The 16,997-nt window shown below is 41.5% G+C and overlaps 1 protein-coding gene across 1 annotated transcript in view; it reads right to left on the bottom strand.

The window, feature by feature from the left end:
* RFX7 (regulatory factor X7) overlaps positions 1-16,997 on the bottom strand; it is a 48,273-nt gene that overhangs the window by 10,029 nt on the left and 21,247 nt on the right. The window contains exons 2-5 of the mRNA XM_027688348.1: positions 15,901-15,934; positions 8,265-8,347; positions 7,323-7,445; positions 1,171-1,287 (exon numbers count right to left, since the gene is read on the bottom strand). Coding sequence (XP_027544149.1) covers positions 1,171-1,287; positions 7,323-7,445; positions 8,265-8,347; positions 15,901-15,934 — 357 coding nt within the window. The remainder of the gene's footprint in view (positions 1-1,170; positions 1,288-7,322; positions 7,446-8,264; positions 8,348-15,900; positions 15,935-16,997) is intronic.

Raw genomic sequence — 16,997 nt, 5'->3', positions numbered from 1 at the left:
ACTTGTTTATAGGTCTAAGTATTAAATCAGCCTTTTTCTAACTCTCCACAGAATTACTCTGGGAGTTCACATATGGTGTTTCTTCTCTGTGACACACAAATCCTTTTCAGAATCACTAATTTTTCACATTCTGTAAATATGTTTGTATTTCTCTTTCCTAGACCATGGAGTTTGCATTTGCTTGCATTAACCTGGATGGAGCATGATTACAGTAAAAGAAGTGTAAGGAGCCTGGGTATTACAGTAAGAGTGAGACAAGGTCATATTTTAATCATTCTGAATTAGAAACTTAGGAAACAGAACTTAAAGAGATCCCTCGGGTCAAGCTACAATTACATCATATGATTTCTCCCTTAACACTTCTCTAGCTCTATCCAGAACATGACTACTAAGTTTTGGATTCCACTGCTTGATAATCCAACACTGTATTTTAGGAAACAGTTTAACTGACACACATCTCCTCCATTTACTACAACATGGAAGGTTTTCTTCCTCTGTAGAAGACAAGTAACTCTGGGTTGCCCACTAGCATTGAATTCTCTCTATAAGAACATGTTTCAAGTGAGACCTGGCAAAGGGCAGAACTGCAGCACATCCCTATCATCACTGTTACTTCTTTGGAGTGGTTTTTAATTAGAGCCTACAAGCACCTCAATGCCTTTTAGTCTTTTCATGCTCTCTCTCCCCTGCTTTACTGCAGTGGCTTTGCCTGCCCAGCACGTCAGGACACAGCCAGAGCTGACCCTGGGGAATGCACAGCAGGTATTACATTACTGCACAAGGGCTTCTAAGGACTCTCAAGGGAAGGTGTAATTCTCAACTTGGAAAAGACAAAATTGGTGCTGATGAAAAAAAAACTGCTTTGAAAATCACTAACAGTTTTGGTTCCTTTATTCCAATATCTCTCTTTTCACTAAATTATAAAACTTCTTTGATTCCTCGCTGCTGTGACAACTGAGCGTCAGAACCTAAATTTAAGTACTTGTTTCCAAAGTTATATCCTGCAACATAACACTGCCACAATTAATAATTTTTAAAGAACGTTGGAAAAGTGTCTGCATTTTTTATTTAACATTACTTCCACATTTAGCTGGTAGTTAAGCCATAACGACAGATGTTCCCCAGGCAAGTGCAGAACAAGTTACTGAGAAGTGTTCTAGCAAAGGATATTTTGATTTGCCTCTTGTGCCTAGACGACGGGCCTTCATGTTTGGAAAGACATTTTTCATGATCTTTCCAAAGTCAGCAGCGCTTAATGGGTGGTAGCCAAGATTGTCACAATAGCTCCTGCAACAAAGAGAAAGAAAGCGTGAATGGAATCAAAGTTAACACAAGAGGCCAGCCTGCATGCTAGACCCCATCAAAGGCTTTCAAAAGAAAACACTTATACCCATCCATAGTTAGAATCACATTTAACATTAATGAAGCTATCCACGACGAATTGAGTGCATTAAAAATGTATAAACAAGAGCTATTAATACCATAGTTTTTGCCTTGTTCTCTACTGAGTTCAAAGACAAGTCATGTGGAGACATAACAAGCACTGGCATTATCTAGAGCACAGTTAAGATTTACTCCACAACTTAGTTTGAAGCATCTGTTTCAATTCACTTATTTTAGGACATAATAGAAACAGAGATGCTGTTCTAGCAAGAAGCATAGCTTGAGTGTAGTAAGGCCTGAAGTCCTGCAAGAATATTTGAAAGGCAGTAGTTAAGTGCAAGTGCAGATATGTCAATGTCCAGAGAAAGATTCTGCCCATACAACCTCAATTATTTAGACCTTAAGAGAACTACATTTAAAACAGACTTTCCCAGGGAACCAGCTTCACCTTTATAGATGTAACACAAGCATGTACTGAGAACCTCTGTACCACTACTGAACCATGAGAATGTTTGATTACAGACAACCCTATATAACAGTCCTTATATTACTAACAGAGATTCCAACTGCTGCTGCCAATGAAGATCATCATGTGACTAAGAATACAACCTGATGATACAGGGGAATAAAGAAACAAAAGGTAATTATTTTGCCAAGTTTACTTATTCTAGTAAAATGAGTTTATCTGCCTTCAGCTCTCAAAAATAGTAGAAGGAATTTTGTTTCGACATCTGAGACATTTAAAAAATACGTCCATGAGGCAGAGAACAAAAATCGTTGATTTTGCTGCAAAAGGTGAATGTTCTGGAAAATCACAAACATATAAAGCAAAAGAGGAAACCATGAACTGCCCTGGAAGGTTTACCTGCCCCACAAGGGCTTGAGGCTGCACAAAGACAGGAACGCCCTGTGCTGTGGCACAGACACTGATGTGCTCTTCCCAGCCAGATCCCTGACAGCCACAGAGCCAGCACCAGACAGCAATGACCTCCTTTCCCATGAGAAGTCCTACCAGCAATACACAGAAACAACCTGCCTCTAAAAAGAAGAGGTGACTGCACACGATCCACTGTGGGTATCAGCAGGAGTGCAGAAAAACAATGACTTCATACCCCACAGTTGCCTGCTGTAATCAGGTACACACACGCAAACCAACCTCTGGAAGGTCAGGCAGACAAAGAAAAAGCAGCAGTCTGAAACAGATGCTTCATCCCCAGCATCACCCAGTAACAATCTACATCCAAGCAGGCCAGTCGAAATGTCTTCTCTGCAAGCTGTAGTTCTATAGAAAGCTGTATGTATTTCTTGAGATACTTCCACTGCATTTACTTCCTGTAAAAATACTAGTTATTACAGAGCAACTATCTGCTGCTTTTACCCTGGCTGTATGTTGGTATCCTCCACTTGAAAAGCACCACCACAGATGTAATGATTGTGATGATGATAAACAGGAACATTTATGCTCTTTGGTTCTGCCACCCCCTGCAGAGCTTGTGTGCACCCAGCCACCCCAGGAACCAGGGTCACTGTCCAAACCAGGACACGTTGCCTACAACACAGTCAGGCATCAGTCTGGTTTCTATATGGGACATCAGGAAGCTTCATATCCAATTTATATACCAACACATTTCATTTCAACATATGTCAGTCACAGAAGCTGGATTCTGGATATGTCCCTTTGAAGTTGTTACAAAGGAATTCTTCTCCTGCCTCACTGTACCCTCTTAGGAATCAGACGTTGATTTATGTGTAATAAATAGATCTCTGTGCGCTTTTTGTCCCTTGCATCTTGCCAGGCCTCAGCAGATTTAAACTCTACTCTGAAAATTCCTAAAAGGTGGGTCTTTGTTGCTCACTGATGGTGGTTACAAGACTTTAAGTCTCAACTAGCATGCAAAGGAGGGTTCTCTGAATTTCTCTGCCAGGGTCAGCAGAATCTTTGACTGAAACTCAACAATGTCAGCAAAATAAATTTAAAAAAAACCCAAAACAACCTAGCAAAACAACAGGACTAGGGACCTACCAATCTATCAACTTCAAAGTTAAAATTACTGCCTCCCTTGGAGAAAATAAATAAATAAAATAGGAATAAAATTATCTGCTCCTCAAGTCTAGCACATCTGGTGCAAGACAATCACTTGCTAGCAGCAAAAACAGTTACACGGTCTCCTCGTATCCGTACTGGCAGCTCCTGCAAGCTTGTGATTTCTGAGCTATCAGTATTATCCTGGAATTTCAGTTTCCAGACAGATCATCCCACATGGCCCCTCCCCCTCCCGGCTTGGCCCAGAACCCTCCATGTCCATCTGTGGTCTCTCATTGACTTGACAACACAACCCAGGAGTGTCTCCCCTGGAGCTCTTCTCTCTGCTCCTTGCACTCTTGGCACATCCTGAGCCCAGGAGCTGTGTCGCTGTTTGAAGGGTGGGTGGGGAACAGAGGGGGGGAGGGAAGGTCTCCACAGAGACAGGAATGACAATGGACACGCGGTCGCTTTGTTCCTTTGTACAGAGCTCCCCTACAAAATAACCAGAAAAGGCTTTTTTTTTTTTTTGTAAGATCTATGAATTGAATGTACTCCAGACCTAGAGTACACTAGAAGTGCACCTGAATTAAACCACGAAAAAAAAAATTAACCCAAAAGCTAATGAAGATGGTCAGGCTACGCAGCCCAGCTTACAGCTCCCTGGGCAGGAAAAACCATCATGAATAGCAAATGATAAAGAAACTACAGAATGAAACAAAACAAAATTCTTGGTTTATCCACTGTAACCAAAACAACTGGTCCCCAAAAGAAACCAAGAACCTTAGGAAGAGGTAGGCTCTCATTAAGCTGACGAACAATGCTCAGAAATGAGTCCTAATAATCAGGTAGGATGGAAACCAGATGTCTGAAAACCAACAGAGAAATGAAATTGCGGGTCAGACTCCCAAGAGTGGGGGCAGAGATGGGAACAACTGCTTTAGCTGAAGTTTGATTGGTTTTCAAAAGAATGTATATGTAGTTACTTATGACCTAAGACCAGACTTTGCAACACAAGAGGGCCCATCCTGTTCCTATCAGGGAATTTTATATAAAAACACTGGATAAGCACTATCAAACAATATTAGTATGTACCTTGTGTCCTTTAAGTGCTTAGTAGACATGGTATTCCTATACCCACTGCCCTCTTCTGTGTTAGCTTCTGAATATTCCTCTAAGTTGTTGGTTAATATTCCTAACACTTAGTGTACATAATCTATGCATCAGGTGGCATCAAGTGGCCCAGCAGCCAGTAAAGCAAGGATTAATGATTTACAGACTAAAGGAAAGAGATACGGGATGACTCCAAGACCTCCTAATCCATATTAAGCGTATCAAGTGAATCTTCAGGGCACCAAACTTAAATATGAATGACTTTCTTCCCTTGCGTCACAGCAGCAGAAGCAAGATAAGAGGACTCAAGTGTTTACTGAAGGCTCAACAAATCGTTTTATGGGCAAATAGGGATTTTGCCTGCATAAATACTGCAGGACTGCACTTGGACTTGAGATCCTAAATCTCTAAACTCTAAAGCTAAATCTACACCTGGCCGCGTCCAGAAGGGTGTTTACAAGATATCCAAGTAAAACTGACTTACAAGAAAACACTGAAAGGATCTGATAGGAAGCAGCATCCATTCACTGCAGGCCAGATAACATGTCAGGCAGCTCCCCTTGAGCTCCCATACTTTCCAGCCTGAATTCCTCCCTCCCAGAGGAAGCTGGCAGAAGAACTGTGTGTGCCCAACAGAAACACAGCTTCTTGCAGCTCACTGTATTCTGTCAGTGCAAGTGGCATCACAGCACCAACAAGAGGTGAACCAGCTCTCATCTACCTCCTTTCTGAAATTCAGCTGCAAGCTCTCAGCCTTCCCAAGTGCTACTGTCTTATATTAATGATGCATTTTTAATTTATTTTATCCCTTTCAAAAGAAAGATGAATCCTTTCACTTTTATCCAGTTAGAGACATGAATTCACAATTAAACTGAAGAGTAACAAAGCAGAAAGAGGAGTCACTGTATTGAATAAGCTTAGTGAGAACAGGCTACTGAGACATGGAGGAGCTGAAAACACTCAACATCTGCCAACAGTGGACTTGGGCAGAGTGCAAGCTTCTGACTCTCCCTCTTCACAGAAAAAAATCATGAAAGGTGATGCAGAAGGCCAGTAGTTTTGCAAGATTTATCTTGACCAAAATTTACAGCAGGACTGGAGATGCTGGTATGATGCAGCATCTTCTGATGCCTTGCATTTTGATTTATGCATGCAGAGTGCATAAGCCTGCTCACTGTGAGCTCATGCAACATCCATCTCTGCACATAGAAGAGAGAAATTGTAACCTCTTAATATAATGGAATAAGATTTGAGAGGTCTTAACATCCTTAGGTAAAGAAAAATGACTTATAACTAACTCTTATGTATTTATATGCCTGTTCCCTACATCCCACTCCAAGACTACTTCTCCTTTGGTGTGCAAGAATAGCTCATGAAAATATTCAAAGAAACGGAATGTTTTAAAAACAGAACAGAAGCTTTCAAAGGAGAACAGATTCCAAACATTCGATATTTTCCTGAATATTTGCTTACCACCCTTATTTTGTTAGGGGGGGAAAAAAAAAATACAATACACAAATACTAGATGCAGCTACATACAAAGCCATCCAAATTTCACACTCCACAATCTGTAGATGATGATTTTTCCGGGCATCTGCAGCTTGGCACAGCAAGGAAGCCAAGCAGATTTGTTGCTGAAGCAGGCCATAAATTATTTAATAAGAAATATATTTAAGAATAAGGCTCCCATCCCTCTCTCTCCCGCACAGCAGCTGCCGCTGTTGCCGTGTCTGCGCGAGCGGCTGCTGCTCCGGGATTGGCCATCCCGGCCCGTCGGAGCCATTGGCTGCACTTCCCGGCTGCGTCACCGCTCCAGTCCATGGCAGGAGCTCAGAAATAGGTGTGTGCATGTTTATCAACCCCGGGCAAGCGGATGCCATCGTGCTTCAGCTCAATCAGAGTAAAAACACTTGAGCGGAGAGAGTTAATTAAAAGGAGGTATTTGCAGAAGGCAGCCCTGCAATAACAATTACCGTGGGGTGAGTCCTGTAGGCACTTAGGAGGCAAAGGGACTCAGCTCGCTGCAAATTACTGTAATCGTTCAGATTATGGAAATATTCATACTAGATCATAAATCTGTTATTCATCTTCAGGCAACTGGGCTGAGGATGATTATTTTTTCCCCCTCCCCCGTGGGGTATGTTCTGTAAATGAATTCAAATCCAACTTTCATCAGACAGCTCCCTCTCCCTTGCTTCTAATCGCTTTCTCATTACATGGTAGCTTTGAGACTTGACAACACAGACTCGCAGTGGCCTTGGTTACTGGTTTCATACATATTCAGATATATTGTGCCTCTGTAGAAATCAGGTTTGCTGCAGGAAGGTCCAATATTTATGCATTATTCTGGAAAGAAAGGTGTAATGGGCAAGACTGTGTGTGCAAAATAGCTGCATTTCCAGAGGGAACAATTCAGCCCCTCATCCTTGTTAAGGCAGTCATGTATGTATGTAAACACAGGCAGACCAAAATGTATTGTAAGATAGTCACTGATGCTTTTTACCTGCGCTGCTCTGTCCACAAAACAAAACCAATATTCATACAGGTATTTACTTGTGAAGAAGTACTTGTACCTTTCCTTCAGTACATACAATGCACAATTCAAACAGCACAGCCTTATCTCCAGTGGCAGAAGCAATGAACACAGTTTGCCCCACTGCAGCTCGTGTGTTCTCAGGCCCAGCAGCGTGGAACACCAGGCCCTGGCCGTGTACACCAGTGGGGGACCTGCAGGGTCAGTGCCACAGAACACTCTACACTTGCTAAAAAGCCCTATGCATGGATCCAGTCCAGGAGCACTCACTTGTATTCATCATAAACCTCCTGCTTGGGAAGGGACGTCTCAGGGTGCTCTTCCAGGGTGTTCCGTATCCAGGAGAAGGCGTGCATCTGCTGGGCACGGCTGGATGACATGGAGAGCTGATCACTGGGGAAGGAAGCAGTGCTGATGAAGATTCTATAGTTCCTCCTCAGTTACAAGACTTAATAACTGTCTGCCTACACAGGTGGAGACACACCAGAGACAACAAGGGCCAGCACATCTCACACATTCAGCTATTTCTTGAGCCACGGGCAGCAGTTATCCCCTATCATCCATGATTTAAGGAAGAGACTCCACGCTCCATTTCTTGACTGACACACAGATATGAGTACACAGTGGCAGGTAAGGGTTCTACTTCCCCTCTTAAATTTATTATTCCTTACTGGCCACCTCTAAGCTTTTGCCCACTTAGTTTGCCAGCTGCCCTTTGGAAACACCCAGCTCTCCCAGCAGATACTCAGAGTGCTTCCTATAGGCACTTGCCTGCCTATAACCATCTTACTGGGAACATATGCTAATTTTGTGATGCTGTGATCTGCAGGTTGGTTTTCTAGACCTTCCTTTAGTCAAACAAATGTTACCAGAAATACCATTAGTTTTTTTTCTTTCACCCCCCATGACATTTGTGTTGCTATTTTATCACTTCACACATAAATAGCGAAGGAAGGATTACACTCGGGCTGTGAAACACTTTCTGTGATGACTCTTGCATTTTAGGAGATTTATATTTACAAGCTATTCATGCAAAAAGATTTTAAAGTTTAAAAAAACCACAACTAATCTTCAGGAAGAGTCCTTAATGTTTAATAAAGGCTGCTTCTGCTACCAGCCACATGATGTGAATGATTCCTCAGCAGTTAAGTGCCACAGGAAGTAAAGCCAGTTTTCAGTACTAGCTGCTCACATTTACAGTCACACACATACCTTTTGTCTCCATTGTTGGGACCCGAAGGCAGCTGAAGGTAGAGGTAGAGTTTCTCTAGGTCTGTAAACTTCTCAACTTCTTGCTAGATAAAAAAAGTGTTTTGGTTTGCAAAACACAGGGGATGGGGGAAGAAAAAGCAAACAATAAGAGTTGAGCTAAACAGCTAAAAACTGTCATCTGACAATGTATTCTAAATAATACAATTTTAAACAAGAAAAAATTTACTTAAGTGAAAGAATGTGACTGAGCACTCTGGAACTAGAAACATGATTTCCTATTTTAAACACACTTGTTACAATTACATGCAACAAAAGCAGAATCTGGAAAAATGTCAACAACAGATCACTTCTCCAACCAGACACGAAACATGAAAACTTTGTCTTCTCCAAGCACACATGAAGCACCTCTGAGCATCCAGCAGCACAACCAGCTCTGCTGTAACAACACAGGATGTCAGCCCTGATCCTGCAATCCACTATACATGGTAACAGTTAAGTGTCACAGACTTCAGCAAAGACATTTTAAAGCCTATCTATGTACGTATTGTATTTTTTTGTTTCCTTTGGAAATGAGTTTATGAACTTGTTACTGCAGACAAACCATTTCGTTACATGAATCTCAGTGATGCCAGACTCCTCCAGCTGAGGATCAGACACCAGAGGGAGTTTTACCCGGTGATTGCAAACAGTGATTGCTACACACAAACTAGGTTTTGATCACCTGAAACCAGCTACATGGACTTAGAAATATCAGGAAAATCAGTTGTGGTACCGTGCTCAGGCCTCCTCAGTGGCAGCAGTGCCAGTAAAGCCATGCAACCAGGAGCAGAGGGGTTCTCCTTCAGGAAGATGTTGCAGAAGGAGTGCTTGAGGTGGGGCACCATCAGTACAGAGTCAGAGACTCACAGGATCCCCTTTTAAGTCAGAATGCAGCTTTTGGACCACTGTTAATTCTCTTTTTCTTTACTGGTGTCTTACTGCCAACGTAACCTTTTCCAAAATGAAGAGAAGAGAGAGGGATCAACAGGCAGTGAGGCCTGGTTGTTTACTTCAGCAATGAGCAGAATGAAGAGTGAGGAAATTAAAAACCTGAACTTCACTTCAAACTGGGGCTCCCTCCCCGACCCAGTCATGTCCAGATCTACCTCGCTTCAGCTGGCACAAAACTGACAGCAGCACCAGAGAGAAGTGAGCTCTGACTTCCCCTCCACTGACTTTGCACTCAGTGCTCAGGTCCCCTCCCTGTCCCCAGACTTTAGGCAAGGACCAGCAGGACTTGCTGTCCAGGGAAGGGTCTGGGAGAGCCCAAGGGCTGGATAATCCCTGCCAGCTAAACCAACCACAGAACTGCCCCACAGAACTGGGCCACCAACGATGGAGAGATTCTCAGAGCCAAGACAAACACTTCCAGCAGCACGCAGGTAACAGACACTGGATTTGTTGCTTTTATAAGCAGAAAACCACAACATTTGGTTGGATTTTTTTTCCTCTGACAAACTCCTGAAATTTGCTGACACTGACTTCTGTGTGGCTCTACAGCAGCTTAGACAGCAGTGGTGCTCAGACCACCAAATATCCAGAGAGGTATTTCTTAATAATGGGTGCATTTTGTCAAATTCTCTGTTCTTCCTTTCCTGCATGAATCACGGCATTTGAACTGGTGGGTTTTCCTTTAGCAAACCCATTACTGAAAATACTAGTGTTCTTCAAAGATGTTACAGCAAATCAACCATTTTTGAGGAGATTGAAATTTAACAACTACAAGAAAATTTGTACTTCTTTATTAGACATCCCCTTGCTCAAGGAATTTAGGTCTTTTTGTTTGAAATGGCAAAAGCCCAATCAGCACACCAAAGGACCCGGTTAGGGTGGGATTACCTTGCACAGTAAGCACTAATCCATGAGACAAAAGCATCCCATGCAAAACAAAAAACCCCTGATGACTCTGACACCAAAGCAGAAGACAAGCTCTCTCTTCCAAATCTAATGTGCCTGCGTGCAGCATAAAACGTGAAGTTTTAAAAGAAATATTAAACCTTTCATCAAAATACACTCAGTGCCCACTGCAGTTGAAGCAACTTCTATGACCCAGCAGGACGAAGGGCTGCTTGGAAGGGCCCTGTCTGAGCCTCTCTGCTACACAGGCCCTGCCTGTCAACCCCCCACAGTCAAGAAAAACAAAACAAGAAAACCCAACAACATATGACTAAAGAAAAAATTTGACTGGGACTATGTTAGCAGAACCTTTTCCAAAGGATGCCAGTGAGCCAGCTACTCTCAACAGCAAGACCCCATCCCTACAGCTGAGGGCTTCCTCACATCCTCAGCAGAGGCAGCTGGACAGTGATGTTATCTCACTGTTTGCACCCAAACTCACTCCTGCCCGTGCACTCTCCTTTTGGCACAACTCCTCCAGCTCCCAGCAATGGCTGCAGGGAAGCCCTGGGAAGGCAGGACCTCCTCAGAGCAGGAGAGTTAACAGGAGTCACAGGCAGTTCACAGAGGTAAATCCTACCTGGGTGGTAATTAGATAAACCTAAGCTTATTAGATGAGACTGAATCTATTTAGAGAAAATCATCTTAAAACTGAAGAAGTGGCAGCGAAGAGATGGAGTGTGACAGTCAGTGCAAGTAGATTCAGGAAAGACTGCATTTTGTTTAGTTTAAAGATTTGTTAAACATTGTTTTGTTTAGTCTGTTTTCTCTAAACATTTCTAAAACCCTCAAAACCTGGTTTACAGTCTCGGTAAGTACAGTCTCTTTCTTCTTCAGTCTCAGCTGACATTCACTAGTTCTCAGTGCTGAAGGTCCGGTGAATTCAGTAAAAATTGCAATTACTGTTACTGGGACTGTTCAAAGCATCAAAACTTTCATATTTTTTAATGCAATCAGCATCACAGAATTTGGGGAAGTGGAGGAACATTTCAGCTGGCCTAGTAACTACTGACCAAGAAGAAAAAGATTCATTCATTCTCAGTTTTTCTTTGTGCTAATTTGGATACATATGGAAAGAAATAAAAAGAAACAGGAACACAAAATATACTATAAATTCCCACCCCCCAAATAGGTCAATAGTGTGGAAAAAATAGGTCATTAGAGTGGAAGAGAGTCACAGCATCAAAAGGAAGAATGTGATGCTGGCATCATCTTGGACAAATTCCCCTTTGTGCAGCCTGTTAAAGCTTATGCTACTGTTGTTCTAAAAACCACACAGCGACTACAACGTCTGGGGAATCCTTTTCTGCTACTTAAAAGGATCTAAGTAAAAATCCTGCTTGAAGTTTCTTGACCTTGATTGACTGGTTCTATCAAATCAGATGAAGACTGCCTAATTCTCCAAAGGCTATTTATAAATCATATTTCTTGAAGCTGCATTAGAGACACGCATAAGCATGTAAACTGCTTGCAGGACTGAGGTGGAAACCAGCACAAAGCATTGCCTCTGGTACTCCTGCTCTTCACTCATTGCCTTTATCTTCTGTAACCAGAACCACAGAAAACAAAGGAAAATGCAATGAAGATGGGGAGCAAGCAGTGTTTATACTTATTTTCATCACTTGGCTTCAATTTAGCCAAAAATCTATCAAGTACTCAAAACATCTGAGTGAACTTATATTGTGAGGCTGAAAAACTAAGGACAAAGAATTAGGAACCTCAAGTCACAGCTATGTAAAGACTTTCAGTAACATATAAGGGAGCAGAAATCTCTGATATTTCTGTTTTGACAGTTACCAAATATAGACAGTTCACTACAGAAATGCACAAAATAAGAAGCAAACAAATTAAACCAGAGATCAGTGGCCACAGAGATCTGCTCCAAATGGATCTGTCCTTTTGCTGCCTAAGACAGACACAGAACAAGATTCTCATAGAAACAGATGCAACTTTTTCAAGCATTTTGATTAAGCAAAATAAACAGCTGTGATATAAACCAAGATGGCCAAAATGTTGTGGGGTTGGGGTAGTTTTTAAACAAAAACAGCAGGTTTTGATATCTGGTTCCACTCTGGGAGACACTGACCAAACATTGCAAATTTTCACAGCACAAAGATCTGTTCAACACAGAGTGTAGTTAAGGACTTAATCTGTGTTATAGGAACCATGAGTTTATTCATGTTCCTGCTTGAACCAGAGAACCTGGAGATTTGAACACGAGTCCCCAGAACCACAGAATATCTTTCAGGTTTCCTGACCTTGGTGGATTGCTTCTCTCTGCTCATCCACTGTCAGGTCACAAATGTTAGTTAAGTTTCATCCTAAAGTTGCCAAGAGGGATTGCCACAGGAATACTCCAGGGCATGTGCTTTTTCTGGATTGCTTATAGAAGAAAATACCTAGTCAGGCCAAACTTTAAATAAGATGGAGGAAGAATATACTAATGAACAATCAGAAGAGCTGCAACTTCTGTAATGTATACAGTGCAAATGTCATTCAAATTTGAACTATTTCCAATTTCCACAATGAAAGCAGAATTACAGGTTATTTCTGTCCTCGAGTTCTGATGAAGGGGGGCTGAAGGCCAGGGGCACTCTGCAAGCTTTGTGCAAGACTACTAGTCTAGAGAGCATGGACTGCTCTTAACATTTCTTTCCATATTTTGAGTATTTATCCATAACTATACTCTAATCAAAGTAAAAAAGGCTGTGCCAATGGCAATGTAACCTGTACCTACTGGCAGAATGGTCCTAAAACTTGTCATACTTCAGCAGAGCAAACATCTATTATTTAACAACCAGAACTAAAAATAGCAAAGCAGTCAAGCAATCATCTCTCCACTTTATGAATAGAGAAATAAGAAGCAAAGCTTAAGTAAGTTGCTCAAGGTCAGACGGCTTGTTGGAAACATCATCAAGACAGATATATAATAATATAGTAATACTGGAAACAGAACCTATTGTTCTAGAAAGCAGCTAATAAATACATTTGATGTGTTTTATCTGAACAGAAGCAGGAGCATATTTCAGGTGCTAAACATTCCCAACAAGCCCTAAAAGCACATGGCAGCTTTGTTGTGACAGTGGCCAAGCACAGCTGCCAAAGCTTCACTGAGCTTCTGCCTGTCTCCTGTAGGGCCCAACAGACAAGTGGCACCTCCTCTGCAGCAGGACTGACACCCTCTCACACCCCACACACTGCTGCTGCTCCACACAACAGCAGCTCTGGTTTTCATGGCCATTGATCCATCATTCTCACCAGCACTGACCTCTTCTCAGAGGATTAAGGAAAGAAACCTTGACTGTCTTGCTGAGTGATTATATGGAGGATACCATTTTAAAAATCAGGTTCAAAAGTTCATTTAGTATGTGGCTACAAATATAACAAGCGAAGTCATAAGAGAATCTACTGCTAGACATGTTTACTACAGTTAAAAAGATGTTATAATGAATTTTTAATGACTGTTTACACCACAATTCTTGCTAATTATCTTTTTTTGGATTGCACAGTATACAAAGATTTTCTTATGATCTTCCAGAAAATGACAGTATGTCAGAATGTAAATGGTGCAGTATCACATGGAAGAGGCAGATAACTCTGGACTCTTGCATGAGCAACTGCAGTCCCAGTGCCCTTACAGTGGCTGCTTTCCACAGCCCTCTGCTACTGGAGACCTCCACAACAGACCACTGCCATCACCTCTGCTGCTTCTTCCCATTTCTCTCTTTCTCACTGAACTGTGTTCAACTAGGCAGCCCTAAACATTTGTGTGTGGCTCTGCATGCTGTGGCTGTGACTGGTGCTACCAAACGAGTCATTCAGAGCTATAAAGCCTTTTAGTTTAATGTGCTTTCCCATTCTGCCTTGCAGCTCAGCAGCTTTCCAGCAGCACATGAAAACACAGAGCCCACCTTGCCACAATTCAGCTTAGTTTTGATTCATTCCCTCAAACTATTCTGATCTTGGATTTTTCTTTTTTAAACTACCTGAACAGCATTAAATCTACCTTTGCTAACCTAGAGTGGCTTTTCCACTGTTGACACGACTCCTCTGAACTCATCAGCAGGACAGACAAGGAGGCATCTGGAACAAAAAATTAGACCATCAGGACACTGCTGCTCTGTTCCAGGTCAAGCCACGGAGACTGCTTTGCATCCAAGACTCCTTTGTCAATCCAATGGGTGAGACCTAACCTTGGTACAAACTGATAATCCCTACCTCAGTACACAAAGTCCACCAATCTGCAGAATTTAATGCAAAAATAGTACTAGTTTAATTCAATTTTCTTAAAATGGATTTCCAAAAGCAGATGACTGGTTAACCTCCTACTTCTTTAGTCCCTTCTCCAACGATACTTAGAAACACCTACCCCAACTCCCATTTTTTTGCCACAGAAATATCTGGTGTTAAGAGTTTTACAAGTGCAATTTTGCAATTTGCCCTTTTGCCACTGAAGACTCACAAAACAGTGAAGACCTTAACACACTTGCTTTGTATCCACAAACATCAGTGAGGAATAAAATGGACAAAAATGTCATTTTGCATTGCTATTTCAGTTGGGTGCACCCAAGAACATTTATAAAGAGGTAAAATGGGGTCCCAAGTTTTTTTGCAATACAACAACAAATTAAGACATTTTAAGGCGAGAGGATCCAGTGCCATTTGAATCAGCCTTTGATAATGTGACTTTAAGAAGTACCCTTAGCCAGCTCAGCCATACAGCTGAACACATTCTATTTGATAGTGTCCAGATAGTTGTCTATGTCATCCTTTTATCTCACCCACTGGTACTTCTGGATGAAATGCTGAAGGTAGAAAGTCAAGATAAGCACTCCCTTCCAGTTTTAAGATTTATGAACTCAAGACTCTGATTTAAAGAAACTCCCAACCTGCTCACTATTAAAAACAAACAAAACCTCTTTCTGAGTTAGTGCTCCCCAGAAATAATCTCTTATCACTGCCTAGATCTTGTTATTTTAATGCACAAAGGAAGACAATGTTTTTGCATTTCAAAGGCTTTTCCCTCTTCAAAAAATGATCTCTCTGTCCTAAGTAGTACAGCAGAGCTAACAGGACCTGTAGTGTTGCACATTTCTGGGAAGGTACCCAAGATGGTATGCAACTTTTGAGGTTAGCAAAACTTTAAAGAAAACCAGAACCAAACCGACCAAAAATCTGATGATTCTCACAGACCGGGAAAAAAACGTGACATTTGTCTGCCAGGTTCTGTGCAAATATGCACCTCAATCCAGTTCCTTCCTTAAAATGTAATGCCAGCCATGGAAACAACAATAAAAGCAATTATCATTGTCATTAAAGGCCTAAAGAGCAGTGGAACTTGAAGGCACAATAAGCTTCTTGCATGGTCTGATCTGGGCAATACATAATCCTACATTTAATAAAATCATGCTTACAAAAACAGTCATCCTTCTGTGCCATACCACCTATACTGACAGTTCTACAAAGGGCAATCACAGCCACTTGCTGCTGGAAACAGGAGGTCAATATTCCATGGAAAACAAACATCAAACCCACATCATGTATTTTTTTTTGCAATGGCAACTAACTGTGATCGCATTTAGTGTCAGTACCTTAAAGCACTGCTAAGGAAAGGCTTCATAATAGCTGTTAGTCTCTAGAGCCATCTATTTTGGTCTTGCAGTTTATTAAATATTGAAAACCATTCTGGAGTTGTACTTACCAAAATGCAGTCCACTTTAGATTGTACAGTTTTGCTAGATGTGAGGGAAGAGAGAGAGAAAAGAAATATTGAATTAATCTAAACAGCAATGACAAAGCCATTACATATCAGAATCTCTATCACTATACTACAGGCTTTATCACTTACAGTTAAATACCCTTCTGGTTTATGGAATAATACTCATCCAGCTATTTTTATGTTGAAAGTCACCCAAACTTAACTGCTTGTTAAAATTCTTGTTGTTTTGTTCTTTTCTATAAGAACTGTATTTTTTAACTAAATACCATTGCAACTGGGAGCTATTACCCAAGTTGTAATGCAGCCAGGATGGATGTCACTACTTTTATTGTAAGTTCTTCAACGATTCAGATGCATTTGACTTGTTTACCTGTAAACACAATTAACATCCCCCTCTCCCCACGCTTCAGTAAATCCCACCATTCCAAGGCATTTATTTCTAGCTTTCCAAAGAGCTGCTACAAAGCAGAGAACTGTTATTCTACTGGCAACTTTGGAGTTTTCCAAGTTAGTCTCTCTACCTCCCAGCTGGCTTGTTAAGATGACATTGGGTGGGGATTGAATTGAAGTCTGTCAGAAATGACCCCAGTGTATGTGCCAAGGCCAGCAAACTGTATGGAATTTATTAGACTTCATATAAACACACTCATAAGCAGCTTTCATGTTTCTTAAGGGTGCTGTACTTCACATGCCTGGTCTGACTGCATCAGTTGAAGGCATTTTATCTCTGCTCTCAAGAGGAACAGAAGCTTTCACACACAGAAAGCCCCAGTCTTTACTTCTGGACACCTACTGAACAAGCACCAAAAAACTGCTGTTTGGAGTTCAGAGAGCAATTCTTTTCCCCATAGAATAAAACATGATTCAATATCCTATTAACACAACAAAATATCTCACTGGCAGTTATTTTACTTTTGTACAGGTGCCACCACAAACAAAGCTAGACCCAGCCAGTCATCTGATGGATGTATTAAAACCATAAGTAAGAAACAAACAAAAGAAATGGCTCTAATGTCTGGTGGTGACAGGAACCAGCACCTACCATTGCATCACATGCTCAAAGGAGGCAGGGGTTTGGT

The sequence above is a fragment of the Neopelma chrysocephalum genome, unplaced genomic scaffold (genome assembly GCF_003984885.1).
Source record: "Neopelma chrysocephalum unplaced genomic scaffold, ASM398488v2 Primary Assembly neopelma1_75, whole genome shotgun sequence".
Taxonomy (NCBI): Eukaryota; Metazoa; Chordata; class Aves; order Passeriformes; family Pipridae; genus Neopelma; species Neopelma chrysocephalum.
Note: the sequence above shows the minus strand (reverse complement) of the source record. Positions and strands in the feature narration are given on the sequence as shown.